Source organism: Thermothelomyces thermophilus, chromosome 5 (genome assembly GCF_000226095.1).
Source record: "Thermothelomyces thermophilus ATCC 42464 chromosome 5, complete sequence".
Classification (NCBI taxonomy): Eukaryota; Fungi; Ascomycota; class Sordariomycetes; order Sordariales; family Chaetomiaceae; genus Thermothelomyces; species Thermothelomyces thermophilus.
The window spans coordinates 3,576,041-3,596,425 of record NC_016476.1 but is presented as its reverse complement, the minus strand read 5'-3'; the positions used below and the strand labels follow the sequence as shown (position 1 = coordinate 3,596,425).

The window sequence follows — 20,385 nt, the reverse complement described above, 5'->3', positions numbered from 1 at the left end:
CTGACGTATCTCGTCAAGTGTTGTAAATGGATGGGTATTGTCTATAGCTAGTGGTGATAAAAGTAGAGGGCGATGATAAAGGTCGTAATGATCGTTATAGTAAAATCAAGCTGCTCGCCTGAGAAGCGAGGGAACGGCAATTCGTCGACGGAAGGGCTCCATTATTTATTGGTGCGGGTAGGCCGTAAGAGGAAAAGGACCGAACCAGAGCAAGGTAATACAGTAATACAGAGGATGTTGGTGGCTGTTGGCCTCTGCTTCGTATTGTGGAGGATTTTCTTCTTCCAGCAGAACTAGTCAAATCACGACATGGCCATTAGCAGCGCGCAGCAGCAAAACATCTGACCTAGTGCCACCATGTGGCGCATTTCGCTGTTTCCTTCACAGCTTGCTCAGAGCAGGTATGAAGCATTTCAGCGGAGCATGTAATTTGCCCCATAAGTACATTGGAATACACAATCCCTCTCTCGGATTTTGGCCTCCCTGTTATCTACTCAACCGATATCCCGAGGGTCTTCCACTTCTGCCCCCCAAAGTATCCGGGGTTCTCGATGATCTTATGCTCTAGGCCCATCAGAATGCTCAGGATAGTTTGAAGGGCGCTTGTAGGGTGCGCAACCGCCCTAACAAACCCAATAGCCCAGGAGAAAAATTCTTTAAGCATGCTCTCACTGGTATAATTGCGAAGTGTTGGATCCACAGAGGCCGCCAAAAGCACGACAAGATTCCCCAATTGCCTAGTAATACATATTAGACTGAATTCATGTAAAGAAGGGAAAAGCATTCTTACTCAACAGCGGTTTCGAACGGGTTTGTAATGGTTGCCTCGAGCCCGTGGAACGCCCGAGTAGATTCGATGATTGCCTTGATGCCAAGACCTGCGAGAGTCGTGTCCTCTGGAGTAAGTTCTCGGCGGCGATTGGCGCCGTTCAATTCCAGCACCCGACGTACAAACGGCCGATAAGTGACCACCCATGCGCGCCAATATCCGGCACGCAGCTTTGCATATACGACGTCCTTCGCAGGCGGTTCGTTCTCCGTAAACGGAAACTGGAGATTTTTGAGGGCTTCCTCGGCATGGTGGAGGTAGGCCGCGCGGAGTGGTTCGTCTACGCCGTCATGAAGGTTGTATATTTCGTGCCATCGCCTGCGGAGATACGCCTGGGCTGCGAAACCCTTGAGCACATGCGTGTCAAAGTCCGAGTCTGCAAGCTTTATGTTAGGGTAGGGTATCTCCGTGCATTTGGGACCCAAGGCGTCCGATCGACGAATGAAGAGGCCGCTATGGTTGTCCATAAGCGGTTAATTAGCGCGCATTGAACAGCGTCTGGAAAGCAACTAAACTTACCTCTCGAGCTCTAGACATGTCCAGAAGGCGAAGACGAGTCGATTCTCAAACTTTTCGGTTATTGCCTCGCTGCGAAGGGACCTATTTATCCGTAGCGGTTTAGCAAAATTCCCGGGTGGTGGTCCTAGCGGCCAAGGAAAGGCTTACTGGCCGGTCTTCTCGCGCAACACGGAGGCGGCTTTGCTGATATAGCTCGAGGTCTCCCGTACCCTCCCCAGCTGTCCAAAATATAGTCCAGCCAGGATCTGCGCGCAGATATGCTTCGGACCAGCTCCAGTAAGCTTTTCAAGGAGTTCAATCGCAGAAGCAAACAAATTCAATCCAGGGATTGCGTTTCTGTCCTCAGGGGCTTCGGGAGAATTCGAACTGGACGGACTCTGCACAGCGATCGCCGGTTCCCCCGGGGATCTGCCCCTTAACAGACAGATCTTCCCGAGCGCAAGCACCAACAGGACCAGACACTTGTCAAGAGATTGCTGTGCTGCGGTCTCCGTTGACACTGGAGGCGACTCGGTCTGATGGTTCGTCTCCAGAAATTGCCCTACCATAACCTTCAGCTCGGCCAGTGGTAGAAGCGGATGGATAGCCTGGATGTTTTTGTGGAAACTTTCGACGTACTTCCACACCAGTTCCTTGCTCAAAGCTTTGAAGATCTTGTCTTCGGCGGGATACCCGCCAGCCCTGTCCCGATCGATAGCGGTCGGGTGCATGCCAGCCTCCGAGACGACTCGGCTGCTATCGAGCCCGGGGGCTTGAACGAGGCTAAAATCAGGTTCTCCGAGAATCCAGGAGTGATCGTCTAGATTTCGGCCCATATTCCGGATGCCTGGTATCTCCCAGAAGCGATCCCGGATCAGCTGCCAGGTAAGAGGAGATAGTGGGTGTGTGAGGGTAGGCATAGCCCAGTCAGTCGAGTCTTCGGAGGACGATAACTCGTCCTCGGCCAGCATGCCCATCGCGTTCTCAATGTTCTCTAAACGCCGCTCAAGCGATTTCCAGGTCCTGGTCATTTTTGTAACGACCTTCGATATTTCTTCCAACGTCTCGCTTCAGAAGGGGGAGATTAGCCGCGGGAGTTAAGTCGAAAGGGAAGGAAACTCACAGAAGAGAGGGCCCGCGGTAGCGATAGATACAGTCAACGCCTTTTTCTGAGCAGGTCTTGCAAGGATTGCGCTCGTCGCACCGCATCTTAAGCCGTCGACACGAATCACAAGCCTGGGGCACCAACTGTCAGCAAGTCCTAGAACCCGGTTTCGCGGAGTTTATTTCAAGGGACCGACCAGTTTTGCTCGTTTTTCACTCATCTTCTTCGTCGGAGGCATGATCTTGGTCGGCAGTATGATCGGAATTTCTCCAGGCCTTGGGGGATTGCCGGGATCCGCGTACTGGGTGGGAGGCAACGGTGGCGTAAAGGGGATATAGGCATCGTAGAAGTTCGCGCCGGCCGAAGATGGCGCCATAACCGAGGTGCCAGCCCCAGTTGCCGCGGATCCGTTGCGACAGGGCACATAAAGCGCGGGTGCCGGGAAATTCTGGAGCTCTCCAGGTTGCCGTTGGCCGTCAATAGGGGTCTCCGCTACGTGACTATGAGACAGTTCGGAGGGCTGGGGCGGTGATGGTTGGGCAGGCCCTGGTAAGTGCTGTAAACCTCCGGATGGTGATGGGCCGGAAGATATTGGCTGGGTAGAGGGTGGCATTTGAGAGGGGTTACCACGGGCTGACATGGGAAAGAGAGCGCAGACGGTGCTGTAGTCGTCAAAGTGTACGACACGAGATGGCAAGTTGTGTTCCTCGTATCGTGAATACTCAGTCGAGCACTGGTTGTCAGTGAGGAGAAACCCGGCGTGTTCAAAAAGACTAGCTTGGTACTGGGAAAGGATCCTAATATACAATTTCCGAACATGCGAGTCACGCCCGTTCCGTTCTCCGCGTATCTTCAAAACCCCAGGAAACAAGCACTGGAGGGCTCCAAGGGCTCAACAGCCCGTGTGCAAACCCCCCTGCTGCATTCAGTAACATCAGCGAAGGTGTCGTGGCGCAGAGGTACATCGCGAGTGGATAGATCGGCCAACATGGAGTGACTTGGCTGAACCGACGTGGACCGGCGGTGTCAAGCGGCTGAACGTTAGCGGCTACTCATGCAACTTTCCATAACCGTCAATGTGGGATAAATGCATGGATAAACAAAGATGTCCTTGCTTGCTGCCTCGGACGCAGCCATCTGTCTCTTCTAAGATGGTGCCTTGACGGCGACCTGATGACGGCGACCGGAGAGACTCCGCATTTCCAGGTCGACAGTAGTCGCGAGATAGTAAGATAGAAAAGAACCATGGAGTGAGAAAAGTAATGCACAGTACTCTCCTACGAACTGGGACGTCAAACGCCTAGAGAATGCTCCTTACGCAGCCGGCCCGACAACCACTTCCACAATCCAGGCTCAAAACTGACAGCCACACAAAGCAAACACTGAACCAGAAGCAGGCTTTCCCAACCGAATACACCGCCTACAATAGGTAATGTGAGTGCGGGGAGGTTGAACGCCATCCACCAAACAAATCGCAGAAACCTGTTTATCTTAGATGAAGGAAAGGCTTTGCGTAGGCTGGCTGCCGACGAGTTTGCTGTAAAGTGGATATACTAGCACGGTAATCTGTAACGCGTTAGAGATATGTGAAGACGATAGAGGTCCAAAATACGTCGAAAGCCTCGGCAGACATGAGGGTCACGCCTTCGCAGCCAAGGAAGAATCCTAGCATATACGGGAGATGAGCCGCTTTGGCAAGCCCAGAGAGAATCGCAAGGATGATTCCGATACAGAGCCAAACAAGCCAGCAGCTGCACAGAAGTGGATCTGGCCAAAGGAGCCGTGTTGCTTGGTCTTTGTCCTTGGGGCGGAAACGTGATGTTATCGGCGCGCGCCAGGCGTAACGAAACTGGAGCAGCAAAAGAGAAGCGAATGCAGCAGCCGCCAGGGCCACGTCGTGTTCGGTTATGTCGTACTGCATTGGACAAACGAGTGACAGGACATGCGGGAGTCGAACAAGGGCAGACAAGACAACCGACGTGGGTGGCAGTAAAGAGTAGTTTGAGTGCGCAGTTGAGCGCGCTGCACGTATAGGCAGCCAGATGTATGTATGTATGTATGTATGTACATACATATAATACAGTACAGTATGTACATACATACATACATTGCCCTGACGGAGCTTATCGGCAAGGCGGGGTAATCCGCGGCGTGCCCCGCTAATCGAGGTCCAGGCCCTGAACAGTTTCGGCGCCTCCGACACGCGCCAGGCGCCGTTGGAGTAGCGGGACCGTCGGGCAACTCCACAAGAGGTCGGAGTCACAACACAACAGACTCGCATCCAGAGGTGCAGCTGCAGATCCTTGCCGAGGGCAATTCGGGGATACTTCTCATCGTTCATGCAAGCCTCGTAGGTGGGTGAGTGCCAGGACTAGGAACCTTACCCGATTAGGCGTACAAACTTTGTACGCCTAATCGGGTAAGGCCTATCTGCACCAGACGATCTTTTCCAGCGGACTGTTTCCTCTTGGTATATGGTTTCAAAGCATGAAGTAACTGCTAATATCGCTATTGCGAGCTCCATGGATGTGGAGTCTCTTCTTGTGCAACTGCTAAGATGGTTACTGCACGACCCATGGATGTGGAGTCTATTCTTGAGCAACTGCGCGCTTCACAATCGAAAGTCCAACGGTTGGACGCCAAAGTACGTCGCTTGGAAGCGGAAAACCAAGCCCTGAAGCGCCAGTTGACAGCCACCATTGAGCCCCCGGTAAACACGACCTTGCTGGCCGATCAGAGCCCTGAGCAGCGCCCTTCGGCTTCCCGATCTCGCTATCCGCCACCGACTCAGCCGCCATTTGGAATCAGGATTGCCATCGAATCTCCACACCATCGGCAGAGACTGGGTGCAAAACATCGAAACGTCTCCGAACGCAGGTTGCTAGATGTTGTGCCGAAGACCGAGTCTGAATGGTTGCAGAGGAGGGAGCATCTCCAGCTCCGCGACCGGAGGGCGAGGATCCAGCTCTTCTTCCAACTCATCAGCTGTACTGCATCATCCGACCCATTCTCGGCACACACTAGATATGATGGTGTAGAAGCTCTCTTGCGGGCCTCCCAGACCTTTGTCCAGGGCCTGCGCCAAAATGGGGCCCGCGCAGAACAAATCGTGAATTTCAGCATTCTGTTACACGTCTCCCTCTGTCGAGTCGCGCGTCAAAAAGGGAAAGTCTTCGTCGAGAGCGTGGACGGGTGTATGAACGACTTGCTGCCGGCGAAGTACAAGAGTAAGAAGCAAGCCGGGTATTTACGTCGCCTACGAGCATCTGTGCTTTGGCCTATTAGGCAGGCAGAGAAGCTGAGGCCATGGCTTCACAATCGTGCTGACGAGCTTTTCCTTCTCTGTAAGACTTCTGCTAAAGCACTGTCAACTAATTATAGTGCTAACTGGAACCAGGTGGACCTCCGATCGAGCGATATCACGCACTTCACCATGATAAGAGCACACATGATTTTGCGGACAGGTTGAAGGAATTCTGCTCTTTCGAGGAGGCCGTACAGGACTGCCGTATCTCGTTTTCTGTGCCGTTTTTGGTATTGCTAATGAGCCGAGAACACTTCACGTAAGGCGAACAGCCCCTCTGGCGTTCTTCGCTAACTCATGGGCAGGCTTGATGAAATCAACAAGGCGTTGGAAACGAACCTTCACATAAAAGATGTCGAAGCTTCAGCGCACGCTATACTGATGGAGATTCAGTGTGTCTCGGGTATCGAATATCCACTAGGAGGTCCGCAACAGGCACCGCCCAGTGAGTTCCACCTCAATTCAGCAGCCTGTGATATAATACTGCGAAAACCCGCGCTTACCACACAGACTCATCAAAAGAATCTCAACAAAGCACGCTAACCAAGGCCAATTCTCTCGTTGGTGCTCTCGCCCAACATTTAAACTCCAACGCTAAGCGCAGTCGTGCGGCATCGGTTTCAAACCTTGGTCAAGAGGCAAGCGCGAAGCGTCTACGGCGCGGGTCAGAGCAGCACACCAGCGGAGTTGGATTCCCGACCAGCCAGGGCGGCAGCCGGACGCCAGCGATAATTGATACACCTGCCGACAGGGGTGTACTTTTTGCTGCGGCCATGCAAGAACCATGCGACCCCTTTGGGAGAGACAGTCAGCTCGGCGCCACGGAGGAACCTCGATCCGATATAATAGTGCCGGAGGCTCTCGACCACCCCGCCGCAGCAACCTACACAGGCCCCCCGTCAAACGACGCCCACTCCCAGGGCTCGTCAAATGCTGCGTTACCGCCCGGGTCTCTTCTGTCAATTGGCAAGGGCATTAAATCCAGGGAACAGCCCTTGGTAAGCGGCTGCTCCAATACCTCCGATATCGTAAGGAGCGCGTACTCTGCTGTCGCCGAAAACCTCACACGCCCGGACGACGTCACGGAACCGGGTTTGACAGACGTCAACCTAGGAGACGCGGATGGGATAGAGAGAATGGGGATCGGCACACGCCTACAAGGAGTTCCGGCTAGTACTGTGAACCCTTCTGCCGTGGAAACCCCACGTCTGACCACGGATGACAATGGCCGAGTCAGTACCGGCGGGCTTTCAGGCCAATCCAACGATCCAAACGTCACGGGAGCATCAACTCGGCAGGCAGCTTCAAACGTTGAACGAATCGACATCGGGGTGTTTTCGAGACACATATCATTCGATCCCGACGAATTCTTTGATTACGAAGCTTTCGAAGCAGATAACTCTACTCCTCCCTGATGTTCTTTCCATCGACCTTGGAGTCATGGTCCCGAACTCCTGCGACCTCGCAATCAAAAATAACCAGCTGAAACTTAATCTCGCCGTCAAGGAGAACGATCGCGCTGTTCTCGGGCAGGAGAACCGGGTCCAGCCAACCGATTGGTTCTTGTGTCGTAGGGTCATCTTTGTTAGGCTGGTACAAGACTTCGCAATGCTTGAAGCGGAAGGGGAAGGGGATAAACACAGCGAATGTGCCGCTTGACGTGACTATTGACGTGGGTGCCGAGCCCTTTTTGAGCAGAGTTGGATGTCGCACATGGATTTTGACAATGGTAAGGTTTTGATCTGTTGCCCATTCGCGTAGGACTCGCCCCTATATTGCCCTTCAGAATCGACTCTTAGTGTAGATACGTGTACGGATTAGATACATACGTAAGTCTTTTTGAATTTGTCCACAATATTTCTATGGAGTTCATCGGATGGGCATATGTAACATTCTCCCTGTACAAGTTCTTCCGTTCGTTCCCAACTCTCTTCGCGCTCCCCGGCGTCCTCGGTCAGCTTTCGGAGAGTACTGTCCTGTAGGCCCCCTCCAGGCAACCTTTCTCGTAGCATGTTCGAGAGATCCATCGTAGGCTGTATTACGGTCTCGATCAAAGGTGAAAACCGAAGAGCTCGATGTTTGTTCTATAGAGGCAGACAAGCGTTTAATATTTTCCTTGGAGCCCGAAGCTAACAGTAGTGATAACGGAGATGACGAAACAGGTTGTAAAAGGTGGGGAAAGCGTTGGGCACACTGGGCGGAGCTCGCGTAGCTTCCACCTACGGAATACATATGTATGTATGTAATCCGTACAAGGCTGAGAAATTCAGGTAATTAACATTCAAAATCGCCCATTGGCCCGTCCAACTCCACTCATTTTCACCATACTTCTAGACATAATTACCATACCGCAGAGTCAGATGCCCTATCCTACTCCTCTCCCTCTTGACTAAAAAATTCTTCGGGAGACATGGATATCGCAGGGGGGAATTTATAAACGTCTATGTGGTTACTTGAGCCGTCCGGTACGTCATTGTGCTTGGTTGATTTACCGGATACATTATCTGCCTGAGCCCTAACTTGCTTCTGCGTCTTGTCAGCTAAGCGGCTAGCACTTGGGTTCCTGGTATGTACCTACTGGGGGATCAGAGGAGGTGCCCGGGCTAGGGAAGCCGCTGACTCCACCGTCGCCGGCGGGACTTGGAGCCGGATTGGCCGCCTCCGGTACGGCCTCGCCCAGGTCTCCTTTCGGGCTGTTCGAGTAATTCGGAAGGCTGGTCTACTTGGTTCTCTTGTCAGTCTGACCTCAGTCAACTGGCTCAAAGGGAACATACCGGGCTGTTCGGCGGCGGTGGAGGGGCCTGGAGATTTGACTTGTCGCTTAAATCTGACATGGTAAGAATCCCTACTTACGGTCAGAGAGGATTCCTGATTGGGGTGGGGGGAGGCAGGGTTCTTACGCCAACGGCTAGGTCCTCTAAAGGGTGAGAGCAATAGGTTAGGATGGACATAAACAAATGCAAATGGGCAGTACAGGCATGGTGGTAATGCTGAAGGTCTTGACAGGAGAAAGGCATTCTTATACCCGCCCGCCTGTGAGCCTAGATTTGAGCTGATGAGATGACTGACATGTGTGAGCAGGGCGTTCCTGAGCCAGACCCCGTCCGTTAGATGCTTTGCCTTTGATTTCCGATGTCCCTCTGCCGTTCGTAGTTCGTAACACATCTCCGTCAGGCGTTCCCCTCGCCGATTATGCAGGACAAGCGGGCACTTTACACCCGGATGAAGACATTGACCAGTAGAATGCAGTGACCACTCAGCCTAGATACTGCGGGCAAGGATCGCGAGTAGATACCGATCGTTGCATCTCTCGTGGAGCGATCTCCGCGTACCAACGTGCATGATTCAACATCTTGACAGAGTCGTCTTGGCCGACGGTCTGCTTCCACGTATCTCGGGACACCATACAGCTTTCGACCCGATTGCATGGACTCGCAGACATACAGCTAGTCAGGGGGACATGTGGCTGCCCCTGGGGTACAAGATTCGGCCACTCGACCGGCCCGCCTTTCTACGTTTGATGATAGTGGCCGTTGAAAGCACCACCTACGTTCACGTTTCTCTTTGTTCGGGAAGGTCTTCCGGAAGCGTACTTGAATCATACAGGCTAGGGGCATTAGGTTCTCCTAGACGCTAGGTTAGCCCCTACTGAAATGTGGTCAGGCGTACAGCCAATGCCCAGGTGCCCGGGTGCCCAGGTGCTCAGGTGCCCAGGTGCCCAGGTGCCCAGGTACCCAGGTACCAAGGTGCCCAGGTGCCCAGGTGCCCAAGGTGCCCAGGTGCCGCGGCGGTGTAGGGCAGAGTGGGCAGAGAGCGGAAGCTGGGAACCGGGACCACGGCTGGCTGATTTCCCGAACAATTCACAATACCATCTCTTTTCAATATTCTACCTTGCTTCTCAACACAATGAAGAAAAGTAGTTAGTATAGACAATATATATAACCTTCCAAAGGGAAAATCACATTCTGATGGAGTGCACCTTCCGCGCGGTTGCACGTCATATTAATTACAGGATTACATATGGAGCACATCATGGGAATATTTTCGCCAGTACAAGCAGCTGTACGCCAGTGTAAATGGCCGCTACATTGACAAGAACGACAGTAGAGAAGTTCAAAGCGCGCTCCCGAGGCTTCCATTCACTGACGTCGTTGGTGATGGATCTTGTGAGTGACACGATGTATCTTTGGTTTCTACATATAAGCTACAGCCGCCAAATATCCGTGGAAAGGTCATCGCCGACTCGAACACTTTACTTGACTTACTAGTCTTCAAGTACGACACTGGCATATTCACATCGGAGCGGCGTAGGATACGGCTGGCGGGTTGCTAAGTAGCGATACTAGCAGTTACTTCATGCTTTGAAACCAGAAGCCAAGAGGAAACAGTCCGCTAGAAAGGATTGTTTGATGCAGATAGGCCTTACCCGATTAGGCGTACAAAGTTTGTACGCCTAATCGGGTAAGGCTTCTGGCCCTGGCAACCTACCTACCTACGAGGCTTCCTTTTCCAGATATGGAGGCTCGATTCAATCGAACAAAAGAACAGCAATAATGCTGCCTTTTTGCCCGATCTTCGCCTCCATTTTGCAACAGCAAAACCCTCGCACATGTCACTGTCCTTGCTACACCTTGAACGCCCAAATCCCTCTCAACGACGGTACGTTCATCGACAACATTTTGATAATTACAATAAACTCGAGCCTTAATTACTGCATCATCGGATGTGTCCCCTAGAGCCTGCGCCTCTATTGCTTACGAATTGAACAATTACCTGAAGAAGACCGGGTCAACTTCCCAGTTCTTCGTAGCTTATGTAGGAAACCATGTTGTTAGGGTTTAGAATGATCGGACAAGCAAGCCAAATCTGGACGTAGAGTGAGTGTCTTTAAGCCTATCATGAACGGTACAGTTAGAAAGACTTGCTTCTCCCGCATATAAGGCTATTCCTAGAGCTTTAAGTTTACTTATAGTATATGAATATCTAACTAAAATCGAGGTAAATAGATATAGATCATATGAGACAATGTCGTACCTGCCGGACTAGCTATTCCAGCTCCTGCCCGCGTCAATACCTGTACGGCTGTAACCGTAAGCATGATAAGCCCGCCAACAGAGAGAAAAGACATAATTAGAGGATTAGTCTTGTTCCTAGATAATCATTATCTTAATATGCCCTGTAAAGCTAGCAAGACAACAATTGTTCTCGTCATTCCCCAACCTAATAAACTTATAGTAATTAAGAAGCAACTTCTTTCCCAGTGTCGTGAACACAAAATCTGTCGTTTGGTCCTTCTAACGTGAAGAACCTTTTCTGTCATCCAGAGGGTGGCCGTCGCCAGTTATCTTCAGCTTCTATGTCCCCAATATCATGTAAAGTGCGTGCAATCTTTCAAGGTTAACATGCGAGGTGTGAAAATTTCCTGGAAAGGTCTCCGGAATGTCCCCTACGACTTGTTGCATAGACGAGCTGGACGCTACTTAAACGTACCATCCCTAAACCAGATACTTGGGGTCGCTTATCCGTTCCAGATGGCGATTTCTCCGAGTATGTTGGGATGGTGATATGCGCTCCGAGATATGATGTACTCACTCCTCCTGTCTCTCGAGATTATACATTGGCCCTGTCGTCACCGATATGCTCCGTGTATGATGTTTCAGCTAAGCCATCGACATAGTAATGTCAATACTGTCCTCTGACAGCCATAGAACTGAGGATTTTATGTGGATGTGTTTCAAGAACAATGTCCAGTTGCTCTTTTTACCTCCACATACCTCTTATGTTCTCCAACCATTAGATCTATCAGACTTTTCCCCCCTGAAGCATACTTATCGGAAGCTCCTCCACAATATGACCTCCTGGACCGCTGCAATATATGTGGTTGAAGAAGATGGTTGTGTTTGCGATGGACAGCTGTGATTTGGTCCGCGTGGTTCGCATAGACCGCGCTCTCTGCTTCACGAATTATACAATCGGCCTCTGCGGCCGTTCTTATGTTCAAACAGCTAAGATGTCCGTACTGCTAGTGGGCAAGTACGTCGAGGTCGACAAGAGGCCGAGGGACAAGCTCAACCCGGACCAGTGGCACGCACTCACCGCCCTCCATAGCACCCTGCTCCACGAGCACCACCACTTCTTCCTCGCGTGTCAGCACCCGTTGGCCAGCCCGGCGGTGAGGGGGCTGGCGGAGAGGCACGCCATTCCGGCCCGTATGTGGCGGCACGGTATACACAGGTTTCTCGAGGTCTTCCAACACCGCCTCCCAGACAGCCTAGACAACATGCTTACCTTCATCTATATAGCCTATTCCATGATAGCTCTACTTTTCGAGACGGCGCCCGCATTCGAGGATACGTGGATCAAATGCCTCGGTGAACTCGCTCGTTACTACATCAGATCTGAGCTCGTCAGCCAATAATTAGTTAACTATAAGGAGGTCCAATCTCCCGTCAAGAATATACCCATCACCAGCACGCAGCCAGCACAGGTCGTGGTTTCGAACCGAATGATGCTTTCGAGCCCTGTAACAATGAGACTGGGGGCAGCAAGAGAGCTACAAGTATATTAGAATACCCGCCCTGAACGTAAGTCGAGCATACCGAGAGTAAGCCTATCCTGCCACGCCCCTCGCGGATCGCGCTTGGCTAGACCTACCGGGTCCGTGTCAGAGGCGACCCTCTAGCTCTTCTCAGAGACTGCCGAATCGAGATCATTTACTACCGCATCGTCCGATGCGACCACCTGTTATTATCACCAAAGGATGTAGCCAGGGGCAGTGGAACCGACAGAACCAGAATAGGCGAGGCCTGAAAGACGGGATTTGGGCCTTCTGAATTATTTTTATTAGGGTATTAGAAATCCTAAGATTTCGGAATTTGAACCGGGATCCGAAGGTCGTTTTCACCTCCGGACCCCAAATCCGCACTGCCGACGTTCCCGGGCCCGGACCCGGACCCGGAGAACGAAACGCTGGCTGCGGACGATGTGGGTTCCGCCAACCCCAACCACACACAAGCCCGGGTGACCAATCACCAAAATAACCTTGCTAACGCAGCGTCCACATTTCTCAGGTCCCGGGTATCAATCAGGATAATGACTCGGCCTATGGGGTAAACCTTTCGTGAACTACGCAATAACGTGCTTGAACATCAAGTTGGCTCATTTCCTGCTAGTCTCTTGCAAGCTTGTCCACGTCGCTGGCGTCAAGCGTCATGAGCTTCAGTCAAGAAAACGGGCGGTCATATCACGGCTGGAAGCCAGAAAAGGGTAGGCATGTCCTGGAGGTTCCTCACGCTGTTCGACCTTGTGGCTGACATGGGCATCCCGCAGGTTACATCTTGCCTAGTGACCAGGTAAGACTATTCCGGTTCTTCGGTAGCCATACTGAGTATTGACGGGCCCCGTCGTAGCAAGAGAGCGACCGACTAGGTAAGAACACTTGCAGAAGTCAAGTTCAGTTCCGGAAAAAAAAAAGGGGGGGGGGGGGGTTTGAGATTATTAACTCATGTCCTCTATACAGACATGCAGCATTACATATTCTACCTGACGTTCGATGGCGCCTTTTACACCTCCCTTGCCGGAATGGAAGGCCCGTCACTGAAGCACGTGCTGGATGCTGGAACGGGGACAGGAATATGGGCCATGGACTTTGGTAAGTAATTGTGTCTCTCGTATAGGCTTGTAGCATAAGCATGCGTCTCTAGCTTCCTCCTGACTAACCCCCTTAAAAGCTGATACGCATCCTAGGGCGCACGTAAGCCGGCAGAAGGACCCCGACCAAGAACAACTGATAACACGCAATTGCAGGTTGTCGGCATTGATCTGAGCCCGATCCAACCCAGTTTGTATGTCAGAGGGGACAAAATAACGCTCTCTGTGCCCCCCCCCCCCTTTCTTGGTCTGTCTTTCTTTCCCGTCCCAGTCAACATCCCGCTTAGCGTACCTCCCAACCTCACTTTCTACATCGATGATCTCGAGGAGGACTGGGACTTTAGGGAACCCTTCGACTTTATCTACGGCCGCATGCTCGCGGGCGCGCTGACCGACTGGCCGGGCTTCGTGCAACGAGCTTTCGAGTACCGTCCCTCCGCCGTCCCATTTTGCTTTTTCGGTGCTCATTAACATCCTTTTCCCCAAACCTCAACAGGAACCTCTCCCCCGGCGGCTGGCTCGAGCTGGCCGACATCACCTTCCCGACGCTATGCGACGACGGCACCCTGCCGCCCGACTCGGCCCTAATGCAGTGGAACGAGCACGTCATCCGGGCCGGCCACATGCTGGGCCACTCGACCGAGAAGACCAAGCGGTAGAAGCGCATGATGCTCGACGCCGGCTTCGTCCGCGTCACCGCGAAGCTGTCCAAGTGGCCCATTAACGCAATGGCCGAGGGATCCCAAGTACAAGGAGATCGGTGGGTTTGCTTCTTTCTTCTTTCACAAGACTCCGTCGCAGAGCACAGTAAACATTTCTTGCTTTGGTTTGTGAGGAAGGGGTGCTGATGGGAGGGGATTGGGGAAGGCATGTGGTCGGAGCACAACTTTTGCGGCGGCATGTACTGGCTGAGCGTCGCGCTGTTCACGCGCGCCCTCGGCTGGACAGCAGATCGGTTGGAGGTGTTTCTGGTCGATGTGAGGAAGGACCTCAGGAACAGGTCCATCCATGCGTACTGGCCGATGTGAGCCGAGTTTTCCCCTACTTTACCCCTTTGCGGTCGGCTTGATGATCTGAGATTTAATTAACAATCTCGGTGTTGCAGATACGTCGTGTACGGGCAGAAGCCGGAGTGATGGAGTCCCATTTAATTAATGACGAGCTCCTATCCTCGATGACACCAGAGATCGAGCCAAAAACAGTAAAGCTCATAGTTCGGAGAGCTCATCGATCGCCGGGTCCTGATCTGTCTCGACATGATCAGAAACATTGTTTCGGCCGACGTCTGCAACCGCAGGTAATAACTCCATCGGGTGCTGGTGGTCCACCATGGTTGGCATCACAACATCGGCGCCCGCTGGCATGTCGGCTGCCGCAGTACAGCTTCCCTACTGAACCCTCTTTGCTGCCCAGGTTCGAGTCCTCTCTCGGCACGATTGAGACTCGGCAAGGATCGTGGGGCTTTTAGTTGTATTTATTACTGCTAATAACTCCGAGTTGATCGAGACCTGGTTATTGAGCAGCGAAAGAGAATTTTACAAAGGAGGATCTAAAAATGACAGTGGTGTTTGGTGGTTGGAAATACTCCAGGCTCTTCTCAAACACCCAATGACAGCCACAGTTCCCAAAGCCCCTAAATGGCTCTCCATGGTGCCCAGTGCCCAGTTCCCGATTCCTAAACCCACCAGCAAAGCAAGCAGAGATATGAACGACCCTGTCTAGCTTACTACCGTAGTGACCCGTCCATGCCGAACGCCCCGCCCGGTCTAATTATATGACTCTATTTCAACAGGATATCGTAACCGTCCAGGTTAATGCGCACCTGGTCCTCGCCAAATCCGTACTTGCGCCTCACCAGCTCAAAGATGATCAGACCGGCGCTGGTGCTGGGGACCTGCCGGATCGTGTTCCACCAGAAGCCGCGGTAGAGCCACTGGCGCATGCTGAGACCGGCCGCCCGGGCCTCGCTCATGCACTCCGCCCACGTGGTCCGGTACGCGTCGCGGTACGCCCTCAACATGCGCCAGCGCCGGGCCGAGCCGGCCGCTTCCGGCAGCCCCGCCTCGCGCCTCAGCTTCCTCGCCTTGGCGTCCAGGCTCTCGAGCCGCTCCCAGTGCTCGGCCTGGATGTACGAGAGCGGATGGAGGACGACCTGCTGCGTGATGGACGCACCCATGCCCGCAAGCAGCAAGAAAGTCGGCTCGAGGGCGTAGTGCGGCCGGATGATGGTCGGCATCCTCGGCTGCTGCTCGTCTCGCGACGACGAGATCCTCCCCGGTCCGTCCGCGGGGGCCGCCGGCCGCTTGCGCGACAGTAGCACGATGGCGTCCTCATTGAGCGAGCCGTAGTACCACCGGACAAAGTTGTAGTACCCCTGCGCCTTGACGTACTCAAACACGCTGAAGAAGACGGCGCTGCCCATGCTGTCCTTGAGGAAGGACAGCCCCCAGCCGGAAAACACGCCGCGCACCCCGATCTCGCGCAGCTTGTCCGCGCTGAAGGCCCACATGCTCCTCGGCCGCTCGGCGGCACCGCCCCCGCCGTTGTTGACGACCCTCCCGCTCGTGACGCCATCCCAGCGGGCCTGCACGGCGTCCAGCGGGGCCGCAACCAGGCTCTGGACCGACCCGGCCAGGAAGCCGGCCGTGAAGGTCTCGAGGGGGCCCGGGGGCGGGTAGACGCGCTTGCTGGCGCGGGCGCTCTCCGGGTGCAGCCGGCCGAGGATCTGCAGGTAGCTCGTGTAGAGGACGGCGCCGACGCCGACGTTGGCCGCGAGCGGCGGCAGGATCTGGTCGGGCACGACCCGCCAGCCGTAGTGGCGCACCGCCGACGCGAGCACCGCGGGCGTCGTGGACCGCAGTCGCGCACGCAGCCAGCTGATGCTACCACCGCTGCTAACCCCCGTGCCGCCGCTGCCGCCGCTTTGGTGGTGGTGGTGGTGGTGGCGCAGCAGCTCCAGCTGCCGCTGCTCCTGCAGGGCGCGCGCGTAGGCGAGGTAGTCGACGCGGGTGCGGAAGAAGGCCTTGACGGGGGCGCGGAAGTAGAAGGCAACGGCCTGGGCGGTGAGCGCGCGCACGCCGGCGGCCGAGGCGCCCGTGGCCGCGTTGCTACTGGGGGCCTTTTTATCCGGGAGCGATGACGGGCTGCCGTCGGGCGGTATTATGGCGGGCAGGATGCCCGCGTCGAAGCCGAGGTCTGCTGGGGAAGGAAATGATGCCGCCGCCTGGGAGTCGAGTCCGGGTGACGAAGGAGATGACGCCGATGCTGCCGGTGGAGGTGTAGATGTAGTCGGTGCGCCGGATGCGGGCAGGTCGTCACCTCGGCTGCGGTTGCTGGGGGTGGGCATGATGAGGGTACATTTTTCTTTTTTCTTCTTTTTTTTTCTCTTCTTCTTTTTTTCTCTTCTTCTTCTTTTATTCTTTCTTATTTTCCTCCTCGCCTGCAGGGTAAGAGCAGCGGTCTTGGGTCAATGCTGGCTTAGTGCTGGGATCCCGCGTTGATGGGTGCGGTAAGTGAGATTGACTGGGTTGTGAGCCAGTCGTTGAGTCTTTTTGAGAGTGAGCATGAGTTGGCGCTGCATGCCTTGGCTGCCGCCTCACAGTTTTCCGGGAGTTCAAGCCGAATGTGGGGCCGCTAAGGCCGGCACAGTGCAGGTGCCAGCCGTCGGCAGGTGGGTGGGGACGGAAGAATTCATTACATTGTATGTACTCCGTACACTAGGCTAGGTAGGTTCTGGGCTCGACAGAGGGTAGCTGTTTCACTTCCGGCCCCGTCTTCTTCCCGTTCGGCCCTGAAAAGCGCCATGGGATTCGTATTTGTGAAAGATCTCACAGGGGCTCTGCATTCGGCGCGGTCATGGGACCTGAGCGACAAGAGCACGTGTGTGTATAGTAATTACCTTATAAATAACGCACATAAATCAAGTATTAAACACGATGGCTCAAGTAGTGATGAACAAGCGGGTAGTCAAGTGATGTTGGGGGGGCTAGCACCACACCGGCATTAGAGAGCGATAAATCAAGATCACAGTCAATGTGGTTAGCCCATCTTTGCCTGGGATGTCTTCTTGGAGACTATTAGTAGATGTGGCGTGGGTACACACTACCTGCTAAACGAAGATACTCGCATAACATACCTAAGTAGTTGCGCGTATCATGCAACCTTAGTGAGGCTAAACGGGGTCAAATAATTCTACTACTACGGGTTCACTGCCAGGCGTTGCATTATTGGTCGAGATGGACCTGTTTCCTCCCCCTGATGGTCTCATGCTTGTCACTACTTGCCTGTATAAGGTTAAGAGATCTGTGATCATGTCAAGTAAGAGTCAAAATCATAAAATACCAGTACTAGGGAACGTACTTTTTCATAAACTAAGTACCTAGGACGCAGAGGAGCGTGGGGGAGAACAACTTGTAAGTTGCAAGTTCCACCCCCGGAACAGCATCACGATTTGCTGCCGACCTGCTACACAGACTTCGAGAGCACCCACCATCTTCGGACGTAAGGCTAGGCAGATCGTAGTTTCCGTAGCCACCGAAGGGTAGAACGCCCCGACCACCAATTTTGAGCAATACCTTTTTTGCAGGTAATGACACGTACGCAAAGTGATGTTACTTGTATTCGTGGGCTGCAAGTATGAAGGCCCTGTTCATCCGAATTCCGAATTCCGTGCCCCGGGCAGGCCGGATGTGCAGTGTGCAGTACGGGAACTTATGCTGAGCGAAGCTTGGCATCGAAGGATCAACGCCTGGTTTGACGAATTACCATCCTGTCTGCTTAGAAATCGCCGGAGAGACCAAAGATCGGTTACACAGCTCTATTGTTCTGAACCTACTATCAGGACACCTGACTCGTCAGGGTGAAAAGACATGTCCACTTCTTTTGGTTTGCCCAAAAAAAGTAACCGGACGAATGAGATATTGATATCACAATTACGGTCTACACAGCGTTAGGGGATATAAGAAACTAGGTGCTCCTCCTCCAGGTGTAGTGTAGATTAATGTGCCAGTAAATCATCTCATTTTCTGGATTATATTCATATTAACAGCTCCGAAATAGTCCGTAGTCGAGATAGCAGGGAGCCCGACATGGTTGACGCCGGGTTCGGAATCGTGCCTCGGTGCATCCCGGGCACACCAACCCCGTTCTCTCTGCACGTCCCAGATGCCGACCTGAACCAACTATCCAGCCTCGTCAAGACGGCCGTCGTAGGAAGCCCCTCGTTCTACAACACGCACGGCGCAGACGACGGGCCCGACTACGCGTTCGGAATGACGCGAGACTGGTTCACTGCGGCGGCGGACGAATGGGTCAACAAGTTTGACTGGCGCTTGCACGAGAAGCACTGGAACTCGTTCCCCCAGTTCACCATCAACGTGACCGCTCCGTCGGATGGCCAGGTCTTTAACCTCCACTTCGCGGCCCTGTTTTCACGCAGGCGCGAAGCAACTCCGATACTCTTCTCGCACGGCTGGCCGAGTTCGTGGATTGATTTCGTCCCTATGCTCGAGCTCTTGACAACAAAGTACACCCCCAGGACGCTGCCGTACCATGTCATCGTTCCCTCCATCCCGGATTATGGACTCTCCACCCGCAGCAATCTCACCCGGACGGAGCTCGACTTTCGCAAGGCTGCCGAGGCACTCAATGAGCTAATGAAGGCGCTGGGGTTCAACGCGTACATCGCCCAGGGCGGGGATGTCGGGTCGGGCCTGACGGCAACGCTCGGGACGTTCCACCAGGAGTGCAAGGCCGTCCACTGTATGACATCCATTCGTTCTCTCCGACGCAAGAAATGGCAACTGCGATAGAGATACTGACCTTTTTCTCCCTCTGTCCAGTTAATAACCTCATTCTCACACCCTCGGAGATGTCGGCAGTTGAAAACCTCCCGGTCACTTCAGAAGAGGGCGCCACGCTCGCTCGTGCTGCCCAGTTTGGCGACCGCGAGACCGGGTACATCCTGGAACAGGGAACAAAGCCGGGGTCCCTCTCTCTGGCCCTGATGTCGAATCCAATGGCGTTGTTGGCATGGTGTGTTTCTCCTCTGACATGGTCAGCGTAAACCGGCACCGGCTGACATCTGCCCTCCAAAAAAAAAAAAATAATAATAACAGGATTGGATCCATGTACGTCGAGCACACCAACTACTCTGTCGACACAATTCTGCAACAGGTCTCCTGGTACTGGCTCACAAAGTCGTACGGGCGTGCCCTCTGGTCGTACCGGTCCGTCTGGGCCGCTGTTCTCCGGGACGATGGCGGGAACCTGCCGTCGCCTCTTGCCATCACCACAAAGCCGCTGGGATATTCTTGGTACCCAGACGAGGTGCTGAGCGTTGCCAAGTCCTGGCTAGAGTATTGGTTCCCAAACAATCTGGCCTTCCTCAAGGCGCACGAGAGTGTAAGCTCACTTTCATCTCTTCTTCTCACATTTCGGATTTCCTTTATTATCAGTCGGACTCACATCGTTGAAACAGGGAGGCCACCTCGCGGCGTTCGACGATCCGGAGGGCTTTTTGCAGGACATGGAGGCTTTTGTGGCCATTGTAAAGACCAAGGTCAGATTATAAACCTCGGGGTAATTATCTGGCCTCTGAATGTCAAGACTAGGCTGTCTGGCAGCTTGAAATCCCGGTGAACATATTAGCAACAATTTCAGATGCTGGCACCTGCATGGCTAAAATTTCGAAAGCAGTGTCGACGAAGGGTTTCAGCATTGAGCTCGATAGAAACGCTTAATTATCGAAGAATCCACGTCGCAGCCAAACCGACTCCAGGCAGCTCACGGCGACCTGGTAGAGAAAACATGGTGCTCAACCGGGCGGTTTTCTGCCGCTAATTACTTGCTGATATAATTATCAGAGAAATTGGCCATGGACATTGCCCAGATATTGAAGCCCTCAGCACGCATTGGTGGGGAGTGCAACCCCTCTATCTCATAATTAAGCATCGCTTCGTACATACATACATACATACATGCTCGTTTCTGACACGGCGA

General features: G+C 53.5%; 6 protein-coding genes across 6 annotated transcripts; 3 read left to right on the top strand and 3 right to left on the bottom strand.

Moving 5' to 3' along the window:
- Positions 1-296: 296 nt before the first annotated feature.
- MYCTH_2309396 (uncharacterized protein) lies at positions 297-1,386 on the bottom strand. The gene is made up of 2 exons (XM_003665477.1): positions 791-1,386; positions 297-737 (listed from the first exon to the last, which is right to left on the bottom strand). The coding sequence occupies exons 1-2, from the start codon at positions 1,294-1,296 to the stop codon at positions 491-493; spliced, it is 753 nt and encodes a 250-aa protein (XP_003665525.1). The 5' UTR covers positions 1,297-1,386; the 3' UTR covers positions 297-490.
- A 5,751-nt stretch (positions 1,387-7,137) lies between these two features.
- MYCTH_2129368 (uncharacterized protein) lies at positions 7,138-8,570 on the bottom strand (the record flags this gene model as incomplete). The annotated part of the gene is made up of 4 exons (XM_003665476.1): positions 7,138-7,400; positions 8,190-8,262; positions 8,315-8,455; positions 8,511-8,570. The coding sequence occupies 4 exons, from the start codon at positions 8,568-8,570 to the stop codon at positions 7,138-7,140; spliced, it is 537 nt and encodes a 178-aa protein (XP_003665524.1).
- A 3,176-nt stretch (positions 8,571-11,746) lies between these two features.
- MYCTH_95630 (uncharacterized protein) lies at positions 11,747-12,154 on the top strand (the record flags this gene model as incomplete). Its single annotated transcript, XM_003665475.1, has 2 exons — positions 11,747-11,945; positions 12,039-12,154. The coding sequence occupies 2 exons, from the start codon at positions 11,747-11,749 to the stop codon at positions 12,152-12,154; spliced, it is 315 nt and encodes a 104-aa protein (XP_003665523.1).
- A 793-nt stretch (positions 12,155-12,947) lies between these two features.
- Positions 12,948-14,414, top strand: MYCTH_103164 (uncharacterized protein; the record flags this gene model as incomplete). The annotated part of the gene is made up of 10 exons (XM_003665474.1): positions 12,948-13,002; positions 13,066-13,088; positions 13,146-13,164; positions 13,256-13,387; positions 13,467-13,489; positions 13,543-13,580; positions 13,674-13,811; positions 13,883-14,041; positions 14,100-14,146; positions 14,254-14,414. 10 exons carry the CDS (start codon positions 12,948-12,950, stop codon positions 14,412-14,414), a joined length of 795 nt encoding a protein of 264 aa, XP_003665522.1.
- A 758-nt stretch (positions 14,415-15,172) lies between these two features.
- On the bottom strand, positions 15,173-16,540 carry MYCTH_11798 (uncharacterized protein; the record flags this gene model as incomplete). The annotated part of the gene is made up of 1 exon (XM_003665473.1): positions 15,173-16,540. A coding segment is annotated over one exon (1,368 nt), but the record flags the coding sequence as incomplete, so codon positions are not given.
- Positions 16,541-18,473: 1,933 nt separating this feature from the next.
- MYCTH_2120346 (uncharacterized protein) lies at positions 18,474-19,957 on the top strand (the record flags this gene model as incomplete). Its single annotated transcript, XM_003665472.1, has 4 exons — positions 18,474-19,146; positions 19,227-19,419; positions 19,503-19,788; positions 19,865-19,957. The coding sequence occupies 4 exons, from the start codon at positions 18,474-18,476 to the stop codon at positions 19,955-19,957; spliced, it is 1,245 nt and encodes a 414-aa protein (XP_003665520.1).
- Between the last annotated feature and the right edge of the window lie 428 nt (positions 19,958-20,385).

Bases quoted from the DNA above. Each gene is read 5' to 3' on its own strand.
- MYCTH_2309396 (XM_003665477.1), bottom strand. From the start codon at position 1,296: ATGGACAACCATAGCGGCCTCTTCATTCGTCGATCGGACGCCTTGGGT. The intron at 738-790 runs GTAAGAATGCTT...ATGTATTACTAG, and splicing joins CCGTTCGAAACCGCTGTTGA to GCAATTGGGGAATCTTGTCG.